This window comes from Colius striatus, chromosome 7, assembly GCF_028858725.1.
Source record: "Colius striatus isolate bColStr4 chromosome 7, bColStr4.1.hap1, whole genome shotgun sequence".
Lineage (NCBI taxonomy): Eukaryota > Metazoa > Chordata > Aves > Coliiformes > Coliidae > Colius > Colius striatus.
Genome location: NC_084765.1, coordinates 11,708,158 through 11,727,076, shown reverse-complemented (window position 1 = coordinate 11,727,076; position 18,919 = coordinate 11,708,158). Strand labels below are relative to the sequence as shown.

General features: G+C 44.3%; 3 protein-coding genes and 2 non-coding genes across 5 annotated transcripts in view; all 5 read right to left on the bottom strand.

Annotated features, from left to right (window-relative positions):
- TRIM66 (tripartite motif containing 66) overlaps positions 1-267 on the bottom strand; it is a 48,483-nt gene extending 48,216 nt beyond the window's left edge. The window contains exon 1 of the mRNA XM_062000137.1: positions 48-267. Coding sequence (XP_061856121.1) covers positions 48-267 — 220 coding nt within the window. The remainder of the gene's footprint in view (positions 1-47) is intronic.
- A 4,445-nt stretch (positions 268-4,712) lies between these two features.
- On the bottom strand, positions 4,713-8,034 carry RPL27A (ribosomal protein L27a). Its single transcript, XM_061999278.1, has 5 exons — positions 7,780-8,034; positions 7,405-7,468; positions 6,758-6,833; positions 5,807-5,981; positions 4,713-4,888 (listed from the first exon to the last, which is right to left on the bottom strand). The coding sequence occupies exons 1-5, from the start codon at positions 7,780-7,782 to the stop codon at positions 4,760-4,762; spliced, it is 447 nt and encodes a 148-aa protein (XP_061855262.1). The 5' UTR covers positions 7,783-8,034; the 3' UTR covers positions 4,713-4,759.
- Positions 5,538-5,669, bottom strand: LOC133625879 (small nucleolar RNA SNORA3/SNORA45 family). The gene has a single exon (XR_009819129.1). It is a non-coding gene; the product is annotated as a small nucleolar RNA SNORA3/SNORA45 family (small nucleolar RNA).
- LOC133625878 (small nucleolar RNA SNORA3/SNORA45 family) lies at positions 6,297-6,428 on the bottom strand. Its single transcript, XR_009819128.1, has one exon. It is a non-coding gene; the product is annotated as a small nucleolar RNA SNORA3/SNORA45 family (small nucleolar RNA).
- A 1,849-nt stretch (positions 8,035-9,883) lies between the features above and the next one.
- Positions 9,884-18,919, bottom strand: part of DENND2B (DENN domain containing 2B) — a 166,285-nt gene continuing 157,249 nt past the window's right edge. Inside the window, exons 16-21 of the mRNA XM_061999277.1 lie at positions 15,002-15,179; positions 13,893-13,934; positions 12,809-12,920; positions 11,450-11,689; positions 11,033-11,119; positions 9,884-10,641 (exon numbers count right to left, since the gene is read on the bottom strand). Of these exons, the coding sequence (XP_061855261.1) occupies positions 10,607-10,641; positions 11,033-11,119; positions 11,450-11,689; positions 12,809-12,920; positions 13,893-13,934; positions 15,002-15,179 (694 nt within the window). The 3' untranslated portion in view covers positions 9,884-10,606. The remainder of the gene's footprint in view (positions 10,642-11,032; positions 11,120-11,449; positions 11,690-12,808; positions 12,921-13,892; positions 13,935-15,001; positions 15,180-18,919) is intronic.

Sequence of the window (18,919 nt, the reverse complement as noted above, 5' to 3'; positions counted from 1 at the left end):
TGATACTGTAATACAAAAAGCACAAGCCAGAGCTTTTTAAATATTACCTTCATACAGAACTTCATACTCGGTAGGGATACAGCTGTATCCCTGAATCAAATCCAGAAGACAGTCCTTACAGAAGGAATGAAGGCAAGGTAGCATTCTGGAGTCTTTCCTCCGCAGGTCCCATTTGCACACCAAGCAATTACTCAATAGATCCAGGGTCTCCATTTCTGTTGGCTGAAGTTTGACATTGAAAACATGAAGAGTCACAAAATGGCTCATGACAACCTCTTCATATAAGAAAACAATCACTGAAGCGCAAACTATAAAGCAACAGCGGGATGCGTGCTCTCAGAAACATCATTTATTTAATCCTTATAAAGAAAGAGGAAGTTGCTTGCAGCTGAAAATCACACACCTGCTTTACAAAAAAAAATCAAAAAAGCAAAAACCAAAAAATCTTTGAGATTGATGTGTAGGAAAGTGTGGTTTAAGGTTTACAAGCCATGATCCCACCATCTTTCTATTGTACTTGCAACTTCTGTAAAAACTGAAGTAATCTCTTCTATTGATCTACTTACAAAGCTGTCACCAGGTTGAGTTGTCACACACTGTACATTTCCTGCTAGAAGCACTGAAACTGTGCAGTAAAAGATACCATATTCTCTGACTTATTTACAGCTTCACCTCAATATCTTGCAGTTTTCAAGTAAAGAAAATAATAAACATAACTCATGATAATGTCCATCACTTCTGCAATGCATGTTAGAAAGCAAGCTTGACATGTGCAGCATCTGTAAGGGTGACAGCACACTGGAACAGGCTGCCCAGGGAGGTTGTGGAGTCTCCTTCCTTGGAGGTCTTCAAGACCGGCCTGGATGTGTTCCTATGTGACCTGATCTAGGTGAACCTGCTTCTGCAGGGGGGTTGGACTAGATGGTCTCTAAAGGTCCCTTCCAACCCCTACCATTCTATGATTCTATGATCTTCTGCCAATCATCTTTACAGAAATGTAATAAAACACACTTTGTAGTAATCAAATATCATCTGCCAAGATGACCACAGATCAAATTATATGCCAAACCTGCCTGAACTTCCCACAAGCAGGACAGTGTTCCTCCTGCTCACCTAACACGGTGTTCCTCCTGCTCCACCTAACTTCCCTAATATGAACTGAGAGTTTTGCAGTTCATGTTCCATCCCCAGTCCTGAGATTTTGAGAGACATTGATCAGATACAGCCTGCAAAGAGAAACTGTTTCATGTTGCATCACAGGAGAAAAAGCAAATCCAGTCTCATGTCCCCTGGACCACCTTTCCAGTTGACCATATCTCCTGGGGCCAGAGTCCCATGCAGCTGCCCAGGGCCTTGGCATGGTGGCCTTGCTACCAGCAGCACAGAACTTGCAGCTGAGATCTTCAGATTTCCCAGGCACAAAAAAGCATCAGCTCTAGCAGTAGAGCTATGTATTCTCTTGAGGTATCCTGCCTCAGAGTAGATTCCAGTGGAAATTGTTAGTAAGTAGGTCTTTGGGGTTTTTTCTCATCAATTAAAAAAAAAAGAAAAATAATGTCTCAGAAATCCACAATCAGGAATTTAAGTGTTGCATCCTAAAATCTTTGTCAGTTAAAATATTTTAGCAAAAATGGACCAAAGTATGCATCATATTTCACATCCAAGACTCATTCTAGGAACAAATGAAAACAGGTAGATATCCATCAGCTTTACCGAATTCACTTAGACAAATTCAAACCTATTACTAAAACTTACGACTGTAATTCCAAAACTAGAGATCTCTTTAGAAATGAGCTGTGATCACTGTACCCATGCTTTAACTAAAACAGTCTATCAATGCTTATTACATGAGCTCTATACAGTATATCTTCATCAACCATCTTTCAGAGGTTAAATGTCATTAGAGTAGCGCAGCTGCTCGGCTCGCTCCAGCTCTGCTGCTTCTTGCAACTACTGTTGCTAAGAAGACAAACCAGCACCTACAAAAAACATGTCATTTCTGCAGGAGGAAGTTGAGGTCTTAGACTACCACATTGTTTAGACAGATAAACCACAGCCCAGGATTAATCATCCACGCACAGAGAATCAGTGCAAGCAAATCCTAAGAGTGGAAAATGCTGCATCACCAAAAACACAAAACCTGTGGCTGAATGAGAAGTGAGATGCCATACCTTTTAATTTATGCTTTTTGCATAATATAGGAAACTGTATAAGTTTTTTGGTAGGAAGGGGAAGGATAAGGATGATAAAAAGTGTGCAAAATTTCCTACTGAGACAGGTATGCAAACTAGTAGTCATGAGGCCATACCACCCATGCCTTGACTGTACTGATAGGAAGCACCAAGTCCAGCAGCAGTGATAACTAGGAAAATAAACTTAACTGCATTTTGACATGTGTTGAGGGAAATGAGGCAGGATGCAGGAGAGAAACTGATGAAGACAGGAATGCTGAAGAGACAGCTGGCAGGATGAGTCCCACGTTGGACTTCTGTTGTGTCAGTCCAGACGGGTGCAAAGGAAAGCCATTGTGCTGTACGGCTGCCTGGGGACCAAAGGATCAGTCATGGCCTCAGGAAGGCAATGGCCACCCTGACACAAATCAGAGGGAAGCACCCAGGTATCGCAGGACTGGATGTTCCAGTAAAGCATTAAAACAATTCATATAAGAGAAGTTTATAAGGATATAGAAATTATGAAGTTATGACAGCGTATTTTATGGATAGATTTTCTATGCAAGTCTTTCCTGTGTTTTCTTTTTCTCAAGATTTAAACAGATCACTTTTTTTCCCCTACCTGCTTCCCACTATGAAACATGGATGTTGCTACATCATTATAGTACTTTATAGCATTGTAATAGCAACTTTAGCAGTTTTGTCAATAAACTCATTTAGCAGGACGGTAAGTTACCAAGGATTTGGGAAACATCTAATAAAATGAAAACTATCTCCATCTAAAAAAGTTTACCAGGTTAAAAACAAAAACCAAAACAAAAAAGACATCCACAAAACAAAAAACCAACCAAAGCAAACCGAAAAACCTCAATTAAACACGTTTTACATTTAAGAAATTAGTTGGTCTTAATTCAGCTTCCTCACTTGTAGTGGCTTTGCCTGGGCCAGACTTTTTTTGGTAGCAGAGGGGCTACAGGGGTGGATTCTTTAAACAAAGAGTTGCCAGAAGCCTCCCGTGTAGCTCACAGGGTTAGGGCCAGTCAATTCTAAGCTGGACCCTGCACCTGACCCAGACCTGGCCAATTAGTGATGGAGGCAACACCTCTGTGAATAAACATATTTGAGAAGGAGAAGTTGTTGCGCAGTTGCAAAACTGCAGCAGCAACAGGGAGTGAGAATGTGAAAATATCTCCGCAGACACCAAGGCCAGTGGAGAAGGAGGGGGAGGAGGGTGCTTTGGCAATGAAGAGGCTCCCCTGTGATATGTGGTGAGGACCATGGTGAAGCATGTTGTCCCCCTGCAGTCCATGGAGGCCACTGGGAAGCAGAGACCCACTTGCAGCCCGTGGGGGACCCCACACTGGAACAGGTGGATGCCTGAAAGAGGCTGTGACTCTGTAAGAAGCTCATCCTGGAGCAAGTTCCTGGCAGGACCTAGAAGTTCGTGGGGTGGTACCCACACCAGAGCAGCTTTGGTATCAAGACTTGTGATCCCGTGAGGGATCCAGGCTGGAGCAGTCTGTCCTTGAAGGACTGTTCTCCTGGTGGATGACCCATGCTGGGGCAGGGTGTAAGGACCTGCCCCTGTGGGGGGCCCCATGCTGGAGCAGTTCGTGAGGAGCTGCAGCCCATGGGAAGAACCGCTGGAGAAGTTCATGAAGGACTGTCTCCCGTGGGAGGGACCTCACAGTGTAGCAATGGGAAGTGTGAGGAGGCCTCCTCGAGAAGCAGCGGCAAAGTCCATCTGTAAAGAACTGACCACAACCCCCATCCCCTGCACCGCTGGAGAGAAGGAAAGGGAGTCCTAGAAGAGGAGAGGTGGGGGGAGGTGTTTTTAAGACGGTTTTATTTCTCATCTCCCTGCTCTTATTGTTTCTTCAATAACTCAAACCTTTTTCTCCCTGAGTCTGTTTTGCCCATAACACTAATTGCCAAGTGATCTCTCCATCCTTAACTCACAAGCCATTTGTTATACTTCTCTCTCCTGTCTAGTTTAGGAGGGGGAGTGATTTTATGACTTGGTGGACATCGGGCTAAACCACCTGACTTGCGCCGTTTGCGTAAGGGGAACGCCTTGGGTCGCACACGGTGGGCAGCCCCCGGCCCGGCCGCTCGGCTCCTCACACCTCGCAGCGGCGAGCTCGCCCCTCAGGGGAGGGCGCGCGCCCGGCCGCGAGCGCCCCCGCGCGCCCAACGGCCGCCGCCGCGCGCCAACGCCTGTAGGCGGGGCCCGGGCGCGGGGCAGGGCCGCGCTCCCCCTCAGCCTGTCACACGGCCCGTCACCTCTCCCCAGAGCGCCGCGAAGGGCCCCATCGACCCGCCCCAAAGCTGCAAGGACCTGGAAAGCACCTATGTATTATGCTACCTCCTCACAGAAAAAGCACGGAGGTATTTGTGGACGCGAAACACCTGGCACTGTAACCAACCCGTTCCCAAAGATGGTGAGCAGCAGTCAGTTCATCAGGAAACAGACAAGACTTCAGTGTGAACAGTGTCTGCACAAGTTAGGAAAAATATAAGAAATTTCTGTAAATCAACACATTTTATACAATGTCTTTATTCAGAGGATCTGAATAAAACAAAGGCCTTTACGCCACCAGCACGCAGGCACCACCAACTTCCTTGATCTTCTCCTCTGCTCTTCTACTGAAGAACTTTGCTTTCACAATTACAGGCTGCTTGGGCAGCTTCCCCTTGCCCAGGACTTTGTAGTAGCCCTAGAAATATTAAAACAAAAAAGAGAGTAAGTGTTTGTAATCAGCTCACAGGCTCCTACACTCAGATCTGTCTTTTAGCACGCACCAGTTAAAATCAAAACCATGACCACCACAACATCTTTCAGTGTCTGTTGCTTACATGAAACAGGTACAAATGAAAGAAAAACACCCTGTGTGACCCAGTGGAGCTGCATTTCTTCAGAGGAAAAGTAGAAAGAGTAAATAGAAGCTGATTTTCCCCATACTCTATGCACAGAAAACACTGAAATCTGCTAAAGCGGTCACCAACCTGTCCCCATTTTTCCAAAGGACTAGAGTAGTTGGCTGCTTTCCTCACATTATCTACCTACCACCCAGTGACTCCCGGACAGTGCTCTTTACCTGTAGGACATCCTGGTTCTTCTGAACAGAGCAGAGAACCCTTCTGCAAGTCATAAAGGTATAACTTTTGCAAGCTTTTGCAGCAACAGCTGTCCTCTACTGCTAGAATCCACTGATTTCTCTCCTGTCCTTTACACTAAAAGGACAATCATGGCACAAAGTCCACTGATGCTACAGTTAAGCTATCACTTGTCAGAAGACATGGTTTAAGTGGCCAACAGAAGTCCCTTAAACTCAGGACACAGAACAGGCCCCCTTGGTGACTGGCTGCTGTCCCTGATCCGGTGGCTGGCTGGGCTATGAGCCATCCCAGCCAGTGAATAAGGATCAGGCATTTATGTTCGAGAACTATAGCACACCAAGACAACCGAACATGTGAAGATGTGACTCTAGTCTCGATGCTTGTCCTGAGAAGTTCACAAAGACTCCAGCACCATAGTTTATTTGCAGTTCACAATTACCCTACTTGGATACACAAAGCTTAGGTACACATGGAGTGACCAGGAACTGTGGGTCTGAGTATAAGCAGAAACTTACCGAGCGTACGACATCGATGACGGGGGCCAGTCCAGCCTCGTTCTTTGCATAATTGAGCCGTGTCTGTTCACTAACAAGTGTCCACAGTTTGTCCAAATTGACAGTAGGACAGAACTTTTGGTTTCTCTTCAAGTGATAGTGTCTCATGCCTACTTTTCCAAAGTAACCAGGGTGACTGTGAAAGAAAAGATTGTCATTTTTAATTCATCCTGAAGAGGTAGGATTATAAATTAACACTGAAACAAACACCTTACTTGATCAAAGTAATCAAAATGCCACATTACACTTCTATTTACCTTAATGTATGTTGTATTTAACATTAGTCATTAGCATCCAAACCAAGGGAAAATTATTTTCTCCTGAACAGTAGCTTCTCCCTTGAACTCACAACTCAATTCTCACTGGCGAGCCTGGTCCAGTCCTGTGTCTATGGGGCAACCCCAACTTTGTGAATTATGGGAGGGCTGCAGTGCCTGATGGGTTCCAATGCTCCTGTCACTAATCTGGTGACTGACTGAGTCAAGAATGGTCACAGCCAGTGAATATAGATTAGTGGTTTCTGTCCGAGTACTCTAGCACACCAGGACAACAGGCAGTATCCAGACGTGACTCTAGTCTCGGCAATAAGTACAAGCAACATCCCTTACCTTTACTGGATGCAGCTAAACAGGATGCAGTTTGGATGAAACGTAACATTTTGTTTGTGGATGGTTGAACATGGACCACATTGTACCAGGCGAGGCTGGTCAAGTATGCTGAACACTTAAAGATGCCTGGTTTGAGTGAAAAGGCCCCTGATTTTTAAAGTGCATGGGGATATGAGTTGACTGTAACTATGTTAGAGTAAAAAGCACATAGAATTGTAAGGAATTTGGTTTAGTCTCATTTAAAGTTATTTGCTTCTACTTCAGGAACATATATTTTGGCAGTATATTTAAAATGTAAGCTTACTATTTATCAAAGTTAATCCGGTGATGGTGCATCCCACCAGCATTACCACGCCCTCCAGGATGTTTCCTGTGTTTGCCTAAAAAGAAAAAATTGGTACACTAAGAATATTCCATACAATACTTGATCTGATCTGAAAGGTACATTTCACATTCATTTAAGCTGGTTACTCTGATTCTGTTCTCCTGAATTAATCTCAATTCAGTAAGATGAGACAACTGAAAACTAACCCTACAAGAGTAAAAAATAAAAATAATAGCATGCCCCTGGTGAGCTTACAGGAGTAAGCTTAGCATAAGTGACAAGGACAGGAAAGGCCAGTTAGAAGAGACACAGCACTGCCCATAAGCTTAGTACATCACACAACCACATTCTCAGGCAGTACCTATTGTCTGAGCACTACTGGAGTGACAAATCCAGGGGAGTCTAAAAAAACGCGCAAGACTTGGAGTCAGGGGTCAGCCCATGACTGTGGCATCTGCCCCCACTGCACGAGCATCACCCGCACATGCAGCAGCCTTCGATACTGCTCACTACTAACCAGTGTTGTGGGACCCTGCGCCACAGCAGCCCCTCAGTACCGGGGCGGTACTGACAGACAGGCGATCCCCGAAGGGCCTCAGCCCACCGGCAGCCGCCTCTCCACTCACCAACGCGGCCGTGGCCGTGGCTAACGTGTCCTCTCAGCTTCCGGGTCTTCCTTAGCCTGGAAGGCTGCGGGAAAGCGTGAGATCAGCTGTGAGCAAAACGGGTAGCACGAGGCAGAACTACCACCCGCCCTCGCCCGCGATGGCGTTCCTCTGAGCCCGCGGTCCCCTCGGCGGCCACGCATGGCGGCCCACGGAAGGCCCCAGCGGCCTCACCGCACCGCTCTCCCCCGCCGCGTCCAGAGAAGGCCGCGGGCTCGGAGAGGTGCCTCTCTCTACTCTCCCCCTCCTCCCCAGCCCCGTCCCGCCGCGACGCAAAAAGCGGCAGCTACAGACAGCCGCGGCCGGGCCCGGCGCAGCCCCGGCGGCAGCACCCACCATCTTGCCGGCGTGAGCAAGGAAAGGGAAAGAGCGCGGCGCTCGCGAGAGCGGGACAAGGCTCAGCGGGGGCGGCGCCGGGCAGTGCCAAGCTCTCGCGAGGCTTCGCTGAGGCTCCCGGCGCGGGGCTGAGTCTCGCGAGATGCGCCGCGCGACGAGGTGGCTGTGCTTCCGGTGCGTCCGGCTCAGGCGCGGGTGCCCGCGGGGACGCACCGGGCCCCGGGCACCGCACCCACCCGGCACGTCTGGGCAGCCGTCCCTGCCAGGGGAGTGAGCTTAGCGGGCACAGCCTTATAAACCGAGTCGTCTTAATCACAGACGCCACCTGCTTTCGCCTCCCCCTTTGAACTGTAGCAAAGGTAGGACTGGGAGCGCACGCCTGGTTACGGCATTAAATATCGATAACCACCAGAAAGTAAATACTGTGTCTTTATCACAACTCTCTGCCGCACTAGAGTGGCAATGCCCGGAGTTTCTGATTCTCAAGCTTGAATACTCTAACACTTTATTTCCCCAACTCGAAACAGGGGCCTCAGAAACGGATGTAGTTTTCTTCAGGTTTGCCTCAGTTGATGGTCCACAAGGAAACTTCCATGCTCATAAACACTACTCAGTTTTAACTAATATAGAAGGCAAAATACTACACCCTGTTTTTCATTCCTCTCAAAGGCACCTCTGGATAACACTGGGATTGTTTTACATATTCAAACTTTGAAGATCAAGAAGGCACCTACAGGTGTTTTGAAACATGATCTCACCCTGTCCACTGTTATCCACAGATTCACATTACAAAACTGGAATGACACCTTGATGGGTAACACGATCTTAAAAAGCTGTCTACTTTAAAGATAAGTGCAGATGGAGGAAAGCAGCTTTGGTGTGGGAGATGGGTTTTACAGCACCATGTCCTTACATACCCATGTTCAGTGGCTTTTTATTGCCTTCATAGCAAATCCTCTGCGGCACTTCCTTTAGCTGATCAACATGTTTTATCCATCATTTTCTTAAGAGGAATATGTATTTCCCCATTTATTTACTAGCAGCTGGTGTTCATAAAATGGCCAGAATCCACATGTACAAGTGAAGCTACTCCTTCCACTCTTTAAGAACTACATCTTGAAGTTAATCTAGAACTTACAGCATATTGCAGAGTAAGCCTAATGGAAATCAACATTTTTTTATTACATTTGAATTGATAGTTTACAGACATTTCATGTACTCTTAAGCAGCTTTTGTATGTATACAAGTGTGAGGGAAGTAAGAAAAAAGGAAATTACTTCACCTTTTTGTGAATAATCCCTCTGTTTTGTTCTATGAGGCTGATAGCAAACCAGAACCACAGCCAGGTTCGGAACTGCGCAAGCCTCAAACCCAATGTAACTAGAGAAATCAAGCTGCAAGTAAAAAAAAACCCGTTTGGTTGTTGGGCTGGTTTGGGAGTTTTTAAGGTAAGAGCTGTCAGACTTGCAAATATTGAAATATTTATATATTTTCTTCTTCAGACCAAGGGAAAACTTACCAGAATGTGAATCAGGAGTTATGAGATAAAAAATGAATGGTAGTAGAGTAACAATCACCCACTTGCAGAAGGCCATGGGAAGCTAACCCTTCCTGTCCTGCTGAAAAGCCATCACTGAAATGGAACCTAAGCAGAATGCAATTAGTGCAAAAGAAAAGCTGACTTTCTTGTAACAGCTCACCGGAAATTTACGTACGGGCTCTGTCTGCCACAAGCCACTAGTATTCTACTGTGATTATCTAACCAAGGTAGCACAAAACCAACCTGAAAACACCACAGTTGAGCAGCATTGTCATGGTACTCACCATGACAAAAAGTAATTTGCTGGTAACCCGTGTAAAGAAAAAAACCCAAACTTTTGAAGAGATGCTTCTGTTAGGATAAATTTAGCAGAACAGAGATATAAAATGTCTTACCTCAGCCCCAGTGAAAAATAGTGAAGAAAAAACTACATCATGAAATAGCAAACCTACAGGTTTGTATTTTAATTACAAATTCATTTTTAAAATCACAGGAAAGTTACTGGGTTTGTACTTAGTCGACATCAGAAGCTGCAGAGGTTTGCAATGAATATCAACAAGCAAGTGTATTTACAGAGTTTAATAGAAACCATACATACAGATGTTAGGAAAGGATGTCCTGTACCTACTCGTTGCAGCTTGCATGTCAAAGAACTGAGATCTCAGGTGTAGCAGTCTTAGTGCAGAATGGATTACATGTAGTTTACTGACCAGAGTTCAAACCAAGTGGAAGTTTTGTATTGTGAACCAAGTACCTTATTCTCAAGTTACTTTGATATTTCTTTCTTTTAAAATTAATTAGAAGGAAAAAAGCCAAACCAGAAGATACCAACTCTGCCACATGAAAGCAGCCCCCATGCGTACAACCTCCCCCACGTTCCCGAGCTCATTCATCCCCGCAGCACTCGGGTGTCAGTGTAGCTCTCACAAACATCCCGTGAAGTCAGTGGTTCTGCTGAGACAGTCAGCTGCACATAATCAGCTATTAATTTTTGCACCAAGCATAACTCAATTCATACTAAAGAAAAAAAAAAAAGCACCTGTTATTCTCAGGAATATACAAATATTTACCACAGTTTTTCTTGCTCATTACAAAATCTGTTACACAAGCTTACAGCCCATTATGTACAAATTCGATCCAAATACATAAAGGAGCCATCCTCCGGCACACTGTCTACCAGCATTATCCTCAGCTTGCTCCGCTCTCCCGCCGCATCAAACCGAAACGCTGACAGTGCCTGCACAGTGGCATAAATAGTCTTTGGGTTCGTATTTCAGCAGAAAGGAGTTAGTTCTTCTTGTGAAGGAACTTCATTTTGTTCCCTAAAGAAAGCACACCATCAGTTTTTAATGCATACTGCAATGCCCAGTGCAATCAAAAGTTACTTAGCAAACCGTAATTTGTAACGTAAATGCTGCAGAGTAACTCTTCAACTCAATACCACAGGGAGAGCCAACTAACAGAATCCTGAGTGGTCAGCCACCTGCCCTTCCCTGCGATTACAGTTTGGTTCCCTTGCCCCCACGTGAAACTGAAAGTGCTAACAAGGATAATTAAATCTGATTTCGTCAGCTTTAAGTATGCTTTCATTGTTTTCATATTTCATTGAAACCGCCTACGATTTCACCTTAAGTAAAGCTTTCTTTAAATTAAAAAAAAACACAAAAAAACTTAAAAATTCACTTAAGAAATACTTCTAAAGGTGTTCCTCACCCAGGCCTCGCAGAAACTTGTTCACTCCACTTTGCTCCGTGTCTGGAAGCTCTTCCAAATACTGTTCAACTCTCTGCTCGAAAAGACCTGCAGAAAAACGGAGAGAAAGAAGAGTTGCGTTTGCCTTGAATCCACCTCGCCCTTCCCTCCGCCTCTGCGACCGCACAAACATGGCTGGCGGCACGGGGCCGCGCGGGGTTCGGGGGCGCGAAAGGAGGGAGTGAGGGCGGACAGAGCCGACTGCGCGCTCCCGCCTCCGGGGACGGGCGCGTTCCCGACGCTTCCCGCGCAGCTCCCACGGAAAGCGTCAGGAGCGCGCCCGGCCCCAGAGGCGGGCTGGGAAGGAGGTGGTCCCTGAGGATGACCTTAGGCTGTAGGAAGGTTGTGGTGTTTTCTCCTGAGAAAAGCACCCGTTACCTTTTGCCCTGCATTTCCGCAGCTCTCTGTCCTGGATGAAGCCAGCGAACATTTGGGATTCCATGAAAACTTCCAAGAAGCGCCGGATACTCTTGGAGGCGACGGACTTACGGAAAGCCTCCCTTTGGAAAGCACGCTCTCCTTTTTCATTCTGGGTTAGGAACAGGGAATAATGCCCAACTGTCTCCACAAAGAATCGGATAAAAACCTCAGACACTAATCCATTCAGGGTGTTACATTCTGAAAAATAAAGCGGCAATAAGACACCAAAATCAGCTGCTACCAGAGCTGTCAGCATCGTCACCCTCCCCACACGCCCCCCCCGGGGTCCAAAACTGTCATCTCACGGTTTACTGGTGTCATGAACAGGGCTGGATGGGCTCCTTGCAGGCTGGGTGTACATCAGCTAGGGTAACAGCTTTGAGTGTTTCACAAGCAAGAATCAATGAGAAATACAAATCCTCAGGAAACAGCTCCAGAAAAATTAAACATTTTGTGCGTGCTTCATCAAAATTTTGCCTCACGTTTTCACTTTTCAAGCAAGTTTCCTTGAGAAGCTTCTGAACTCGGAGTTAAAATGTTTACTCTGGGGATAATAAGCCTTTACCAAGAGCTGATAAAAAGGGTATGTTGTAGAATTTGGGTTTTCATAATTTCTGAGATGTTAAAATAGTTTTACATAAGTAAAACATGAGTAGAAATAAATTTCAAAACCTGAACAGGGGCCTGGTTCATACCTTTTAACCACAAGCATTTAAATTCACTCTGGGCTGGTTTTCTAATTGCTAGAGAGGAATATGAACCTTCAGAGGCAACTCAGCCCCTCTTGCACTGAAACCATTTTCTGGAGTGTCCTGGTTTGGCCCAGCTAACCAAGAAGCACCATGACAGTCTCTCACTCAGTGCCCCCCTTTCACCCCCACCCTCATTGGGATGGCAGAGGCCCCAGCAAAATGGGAGGAAAAAGATAACCAAGGTTGTTGTGGACTGAGACAAGTACCTGCTTCTCTTCTCTGAACATACCGAATGCCAAGAGCAACTCTGAACTCAGATACACCCTTGAGCACATATCACTATCTGGATTGAACTAGGGCCAAGTTAACTGCAAACCTCTGTTTGAGTAAAGGTTTAGAGGTACTTAGGGAGCGTGTGTCATTTACAAAGAAATGAAAGATCGCTGGCAATGTATTACTCTAGGTTGATGCTATCAGTCCCATTCTCTGTGTGTTCAGAGACTGTCCTTGATGTCACAAAAGGTATTTGAGTACTGAAGTCCCATCTTTCTTTCTCCAGGAAGGAGAGTCACAATACTACCCTACATACTTATTTATACAAGTCCCTGTTTCCAAATGAACTTACCATCATCTGAATCACTATCTGAATCCTGATTTATCAGTTCATTCTTTCTCTCTAGAGCCTGCTCCAGAGCAGCTTGCAATTTTCTAGGTAATAGTGTGTCTTCATCGTCCATCTGACAGAGGAAAAAAATCTTTAGATCACATTATTCTATACAGCAAGTACAGCAAATACTTTTGCAAAGTTTAAAATTCAGAAGAAAAGCTTTTTATGTCTGCTACTGTCATGTCTACATAAACAAAGTAAAGAAAACCTATGTGCCACTATCACGTATTTCTAAACAAAATTTCTTGTCACTCTTAATGAGATTAAAGTCAGGAATGATAATCCAAAGAGCAAGGTAAACATATAGAATCTTGGAATCAAATACTTGTTTTAAACTAAATACACATCATGAAAAGCCTTGCTACATGCTGCCTAGTTGTGTTCAGGCAGCTTCTTTTGTTGTTGACGGTTGTTTTTACTTATATTCTAGTATTTCTTGTTTTTTGAGTTTTCCCCCTGTTGCTCTCTTCATGTTATTTAATGCTTGTTCAGCAAAAGCGAGTAGACACAAGAATCTTAGCTCTACAACCACTATTCACCAGCCATATCTTCCAGAGGATCAAACAAGAACATTTACTCATCTAACCTGCAGATTGTTATTTTAAAAATTATTTAGTGCTGCAATACTCTCAGGAGCTGGTGATCACCTCACATTTACAAGGCTTCTGCTTTTGAAACTGACATTAAACTATTCTTTACCTTTCCTTCCTCACTCAGAAACATTACTTTGAAATTTTTGTCCTTTTCAGCCCCAACAGCATGAGTTTACTTGCTAACACAATGTTATTATCTTTGGATGTTGTCTTTGCACTGTGAATGCAGTTCTTGATTTCTTTCTCAGTCGTAGACTTAATCCTTTTTGCATACCTGAGGAGTGGTACTTATTCGCAGGCTAAACAGAAAATGTAGGGGTTGGGGTTTTTCCTAATGTCTTTCCCACTGCACAGTTCCTGCCAAATATCTCTAATCAAAGAAACCTCATCTTGCTATAGAAGTAAACAGCTTGCTAGACTGCACGGCAACATTTCAAGCTGTACTTTACCTGTCTGATGAATCGATCAGATCCCAGGTTAACCATCAAAGCCTAAAGAAAAGAAAACACTAAAGTGAAATGTATCCAAAGAGACAGAAAACATTCATTTGTCTCTGCAAAAGATCATCTGAATGGCCCCAAGCCTCAACATGAATTGAATGTTTCCTACCATGAAGCAACAGGTCCTGTGCTTTATAAAACAAGAAGATGAACGGGGGTTTAGAGCTTGAAGTCTAATTTAACATAGTTAGATACAACAGATCCTATGCAGGCTAATATGTAAAAAGAGCTGAAAGAGTTAGGCAGGTCTTTTTTTCTTAAACCTAACCAAATCACTGTTATACATTTTTGTTAGTGTACAGACTGAAAGTATTTCAGAGGGGTTTAAAGAAAATGGAGTTATTCCAGACAGCAGGGCTTCGGAAGGGCAAGGGTGTGAGATGTTCATGATAATGAAGTAGCAACGCTGAGAGATGGAGCTGGGAAAATGTGGGAGAGCAATGTTAGGAAAGTGGGAGGAAATCAGAGCAGACATTTACATGGGCCAGAGGCACAGGGAGCCTTGAAAGTGACCACAATAAAATTTCATTAAAAAGTGTCAGGAAACTAATAGGAGTAAGAGAGAAGAATGCCCTTGGATATTTTGGTGTTTCACTGGAAGAGATGATGAAGTGCAACCCTCATTTGATTTCCAATATAGTGTTAACAAAGTCTTAGAAGTTAGGAAAAAAAGCCTTAAAGGCTTTATTTTCTGTGCTGGCTATGGCTTCATGTACAGGTCCCATCAGCACTAATAGGTGTCACTTCATGTCTTCCTGTTCCCAGCACAACAAAATCAGAACAAATCTGCATATTTACACTGTACTTATTCGCCAACCAGATTAGCATTCACTGCTCCCTGACAAGGTGCTGGTATGAGAAGAAGGGCAGAATAAAGAGAAGACTAAACCTACTACTGCAGTTTTACTATGAGGCAGTTGCCCATGAGAATTAGGCAGAGAAGAAACAAAGAGGCAGATTAAAAATTAAACATATGAGCATTGCTTTATGAATGATAGGGCCTCTCCAGGGTAAGGCCAGCTTTACACCAGGCAAACAATTCTGGTGCCAGCTCCTACCTCCTCTACAGGCAGCTCCTTCAGTTTGGGCAGGGAGCTGGAGAGCAGTCCCACCAGGAAGGGAGTAGGGCAGCACACAATGTCAATCATGGATGAGGGCAGCACAGGAATGAAGGTGTGCTGCCAGGAGAAGGGGTACAGCAGGGCCACCACGGCGTGTGAGCAGCTCGAGAGGGTGCTGGAGAGAGAGGAACAGCCACGTTAGCACAGTGTTCTTTGTTCAGAGTACCTGCTACCTGCTGATAAATTCAGCATGCTAAAACACAAGTGCTCAAGGGGCTGCCCTTCTCTCACTTCTGACTTCAGACAGCCTAGGTCCCCTTCCAGCCCTTACTACATCTGTATATTCTGTATAGGTGAATTGAAACTAGAGCTGAAACACTAGAATAATGTGTTCTATTATACCAGTCAGGAGACACTCTGATCCAGAAGATGAAGTTTAATGTTCCCAACAGTGCTCAATAGCAGCTGCTTTGACTGTTGCCTTAAATCCAAAAGCAGCTTCAGTTCTTAGCTGTTATGACCATGTCAGTACTAAAATTGCATAATACTGATATTCTTATGTCAAACACAAATGCACAAACAAGGGAAGATGAAAAATAAAATGAGAGAAAGAAACATTCTAAAGAAAACCTCTATTAAATCAGACGTAAAAACACCCTGACAATCAATATTTACTCCAAAGAAAACCTAGTGAAAAGTATCTAGTATAAAAAAATATAGTATTCAAAGTTTGTCTATTTTTTGGACAGCAGCATATTTTTATTATAATACATTTTAAGGGGCTTACTGACCGGGTCTAGTGGTAAAGCTATTAAACCTGCTCAGTAGAGTACTCTACAATACATGTTGCTATCCCTAAACAATAAGGCTTGATATAATTTCTGGAATATATCTCACATACATTGTCCTTCCGTCTACTGAATCTGATTCCCTTTTACAATCACATGGGTGATTTTTTTTAACATTTGGATGTTAAAAATAAAGGGATGTCATTACCAAGGTAGTTTTAGCATCAGGGGAATAAAGATAGGCTCTATATTTCAGAGTTTTGATCTTGGACTGGGTTACAATGTCTGCTTCTTGCAGGCTGAGGATGACAGAAATTTGGACTTTTACCCAGCCTAGCATGACGAGCAAACTTCTGCTGTGCTTAATGCAGCCACAAAGAACTATGATTAACTAACTAATAACTTCAGAGCTGTTAGTGCTTGAGAATGCTGGGGAGAAATGCTGACTTCTACTGCAAGACTTGGTGGCGACTTTAGGTGGCATCAGACCTCCACCAGAACAACGCTCCCAAGCATTTTTAGTTGTGGATTATTCCAAGGCCAGGAAAAAGCTTTCACCAGTTTGTTCCTGTCAGTGATTAACCTTTGAAGCCTGCTGAATGGGAACAGTGAGAAGGCTGGGGAAGAGCAAACGCTTGTCTTTTACTGCAAATAATCTGTTGGGTTGGGCTTAATTGACATTTCATTTATCAGCCACGGCATGTTTTTATGACATATGTTGCCTGACACTGGTTTCTTGTAAAATGGTGAGTTTCGCTAATATTATTTATTTTAATAGCAGGCAATGGTGCTGCCATTGCCTCATATTTTTGCCTCAAGTGTCCGCTGCAGCAAGCACAGTGGTGTTTTTCAGAAGAGCTGTGGAGCATAAGTACAGAGTCTCAGCACTGTCCCAAGCTCACTTTAATTAAACTCACTGTAGTATTTTCAGCTACTACAGCTTCAGTCATCTTAGCCGGGTGACTAAAAAAAGAGCCACGTTAAGCTAAAAGCAGGAAGGCAAACATTCTTCTGATATTATCTTAGCATTTTGTTTCCTTTCTATAGAACATCCTTTTGTAACTCCTTGTTTTACACGCAGTGCCGTGACGTAAATCAGCCCCTGCATCTTCTCGTGCATGCTATTCCCACGCTGGGGGAGGCTTCGGGCTCTGGCCCAGGACACTGATTTCTCTTCCAGAGCTTGCCCGGGGGCTGGCTGGGGCCAGGCAGCAGCTGAACATGGCAAGTGGCCACGGAGGGGGTGCCCTGGGAGCACCCTACTCTGCTCTGCCTGCACTTCCCACCGTTGCCCTTGCCAGCACCTCAGACTGTGTGTTTTAAAGTTCCGGACGCAGATTTTTAAAATTCAGCCTCAGAAAATCTTTCCTTGTCAGCCATCTGAGGCTAATTCCCATGAAACACTCACTCTGAACTTCCAGTGTCCACAACTGCCCGCTGCCCTCCCTCCCAGACACTGCTTACACAGAGGGCAGCAGGAATCACACATGCTGTCACTAAACTCCAGCTTGTACCAAGTCCCTTCCATAGCTGGAAAGATTCACACATAGAAAGGACACACAACTTCCACTACAGTGGGAGGTTTTTACATTCCATAAGGTCAAATTCAGAGATGACCGTTTAAGTCTCTCAAATATGGTTCATGTCCTTTTAAAAGGGTATTATTCATGAGAAGTGTGTTTGGTAGATTAAAAAAGAAAGCCCTACTCTGGGAAACCAAGTCTGCTCCAGTTTTTCCTTTCAAGATGTGCAACCCACACATTGCCCCACTGTTCATTTTTGTGAGAAATAAGTACAGTCAGATGATTGCTTTTCTTTAAGGTGTGTGAAGCACGCAAAGTAAAGCAAGAGAATAGTCAAAGAAATGACATTTTCAGGATATTTTCACTTCTACTAGACTAGGGAAGTTTTGGTAATCCAGAGAGATGGCTTTGAGAATGGGCTTTTTCATTTGGTCTGTGCAGTTTTACAGGAATGCTGCGTGATATTCTAGCTGTCTGCTGGAAAACACTCCTTATATTACCCATATGCAGGTAATTTTATACATGGGCACAAGAAAACCAAACCATTGCATGAATCACACACTAACAACAAACACAAGCCAACCCATACTTCAGAGAGGAAGTGCTGCCGGAGTCGTGCACAAGTGGGAGACACGCTATGAGGATCCCAGAGCTCAGGCCAGTCCGTAGGGCCTGGGGTCAGCAGGGGGCCCAGCTCTCATCCCACCCCTGAGAGTGCTCTGTCTCTGCAGAGCTGCTGAAGGGAAGGCTGCCCTTCCCCATTGCTCCTGTCCACCAGCAGCAGGGTGCCCCATGGAACGAGTCTACTAGCAGCAATTGACTGTGAAATGGTGACTGGGTTGGCAAGTTTTGTAGCCAAGGGAATTCTCTTAGACACAGATATGTAAGGCTATTATCTAGCCATGCTACATAGCCTATGCCACCAAACTCATCCCATTAGCCGCTACTCATTCCAATAATTTGCACTCTGCTAAAGAAAAATCAGTGAACATTTTCTAGAAAACATCAGTTTCAACTCATTTCAAAATACAAGCAATCCACCACTTATCCTTCCAGGTTTTTTTCCTATGGTTATCATCTTGCTTAAAATTATTTGGAATCTGCCCAGGTTTGGGTTCTTCCTATGCCCTTTACTCACTAAATTAAGAAAACCCCTTCAGTCTTTGATCTTCTCCTCGTGAAAGTATTAATATGAGGTTACATAATCTTATTGAGATATTCTTAATCACCAGTTTGTCCTGAAGAAGAGATCTTTTATCACATTATAGACAAAAGATGACAATGCTTCTTTCCCACTCGAAGTTTTATCTTCTTCTGGGCTATTTTGGTTTTCAAATCATTTTCTCATGATAGCACACAGAAACTTTTCCTGGTTGAGTACTTGGCTGTGGAGGTGCAAGGATCAGACTTAGAGCCAAGGCAAAGGAATTTCAGACATTACCATGACTGAGCTTAATTGTGGAGACTGCTTGTGAACATGGTTTAGGCCCACGTCAAGAGCAAATTAATGTGACTTAACAAGAACATTTACTGTTCTTTAGGTAGGACGATGTCTGCTATCAATTTCTGAGTCGATTAACCAACAAATAACTTCAAGTCTAGAC

Excerpts from the sequence above, each read along its gene's own strand:
- RPL27A (XM_061999278.1), bottom strand. Across the intron at positions 5,982-6,757 it reads CGGATTAACTTTGATAAATA|TCACCCTGGTTACTTTGGAA; the intron begins GTAAGCTTACAT and ends TTTCTTTCACAG. Across the intron at positions 4,889-5,806 it reads TCATCGATGTCGTACGCTCG|GGCTACTACAAAGTCCTGGG; the intron begins GTAAGTTTCTGC and ends TAATATTTCTAG.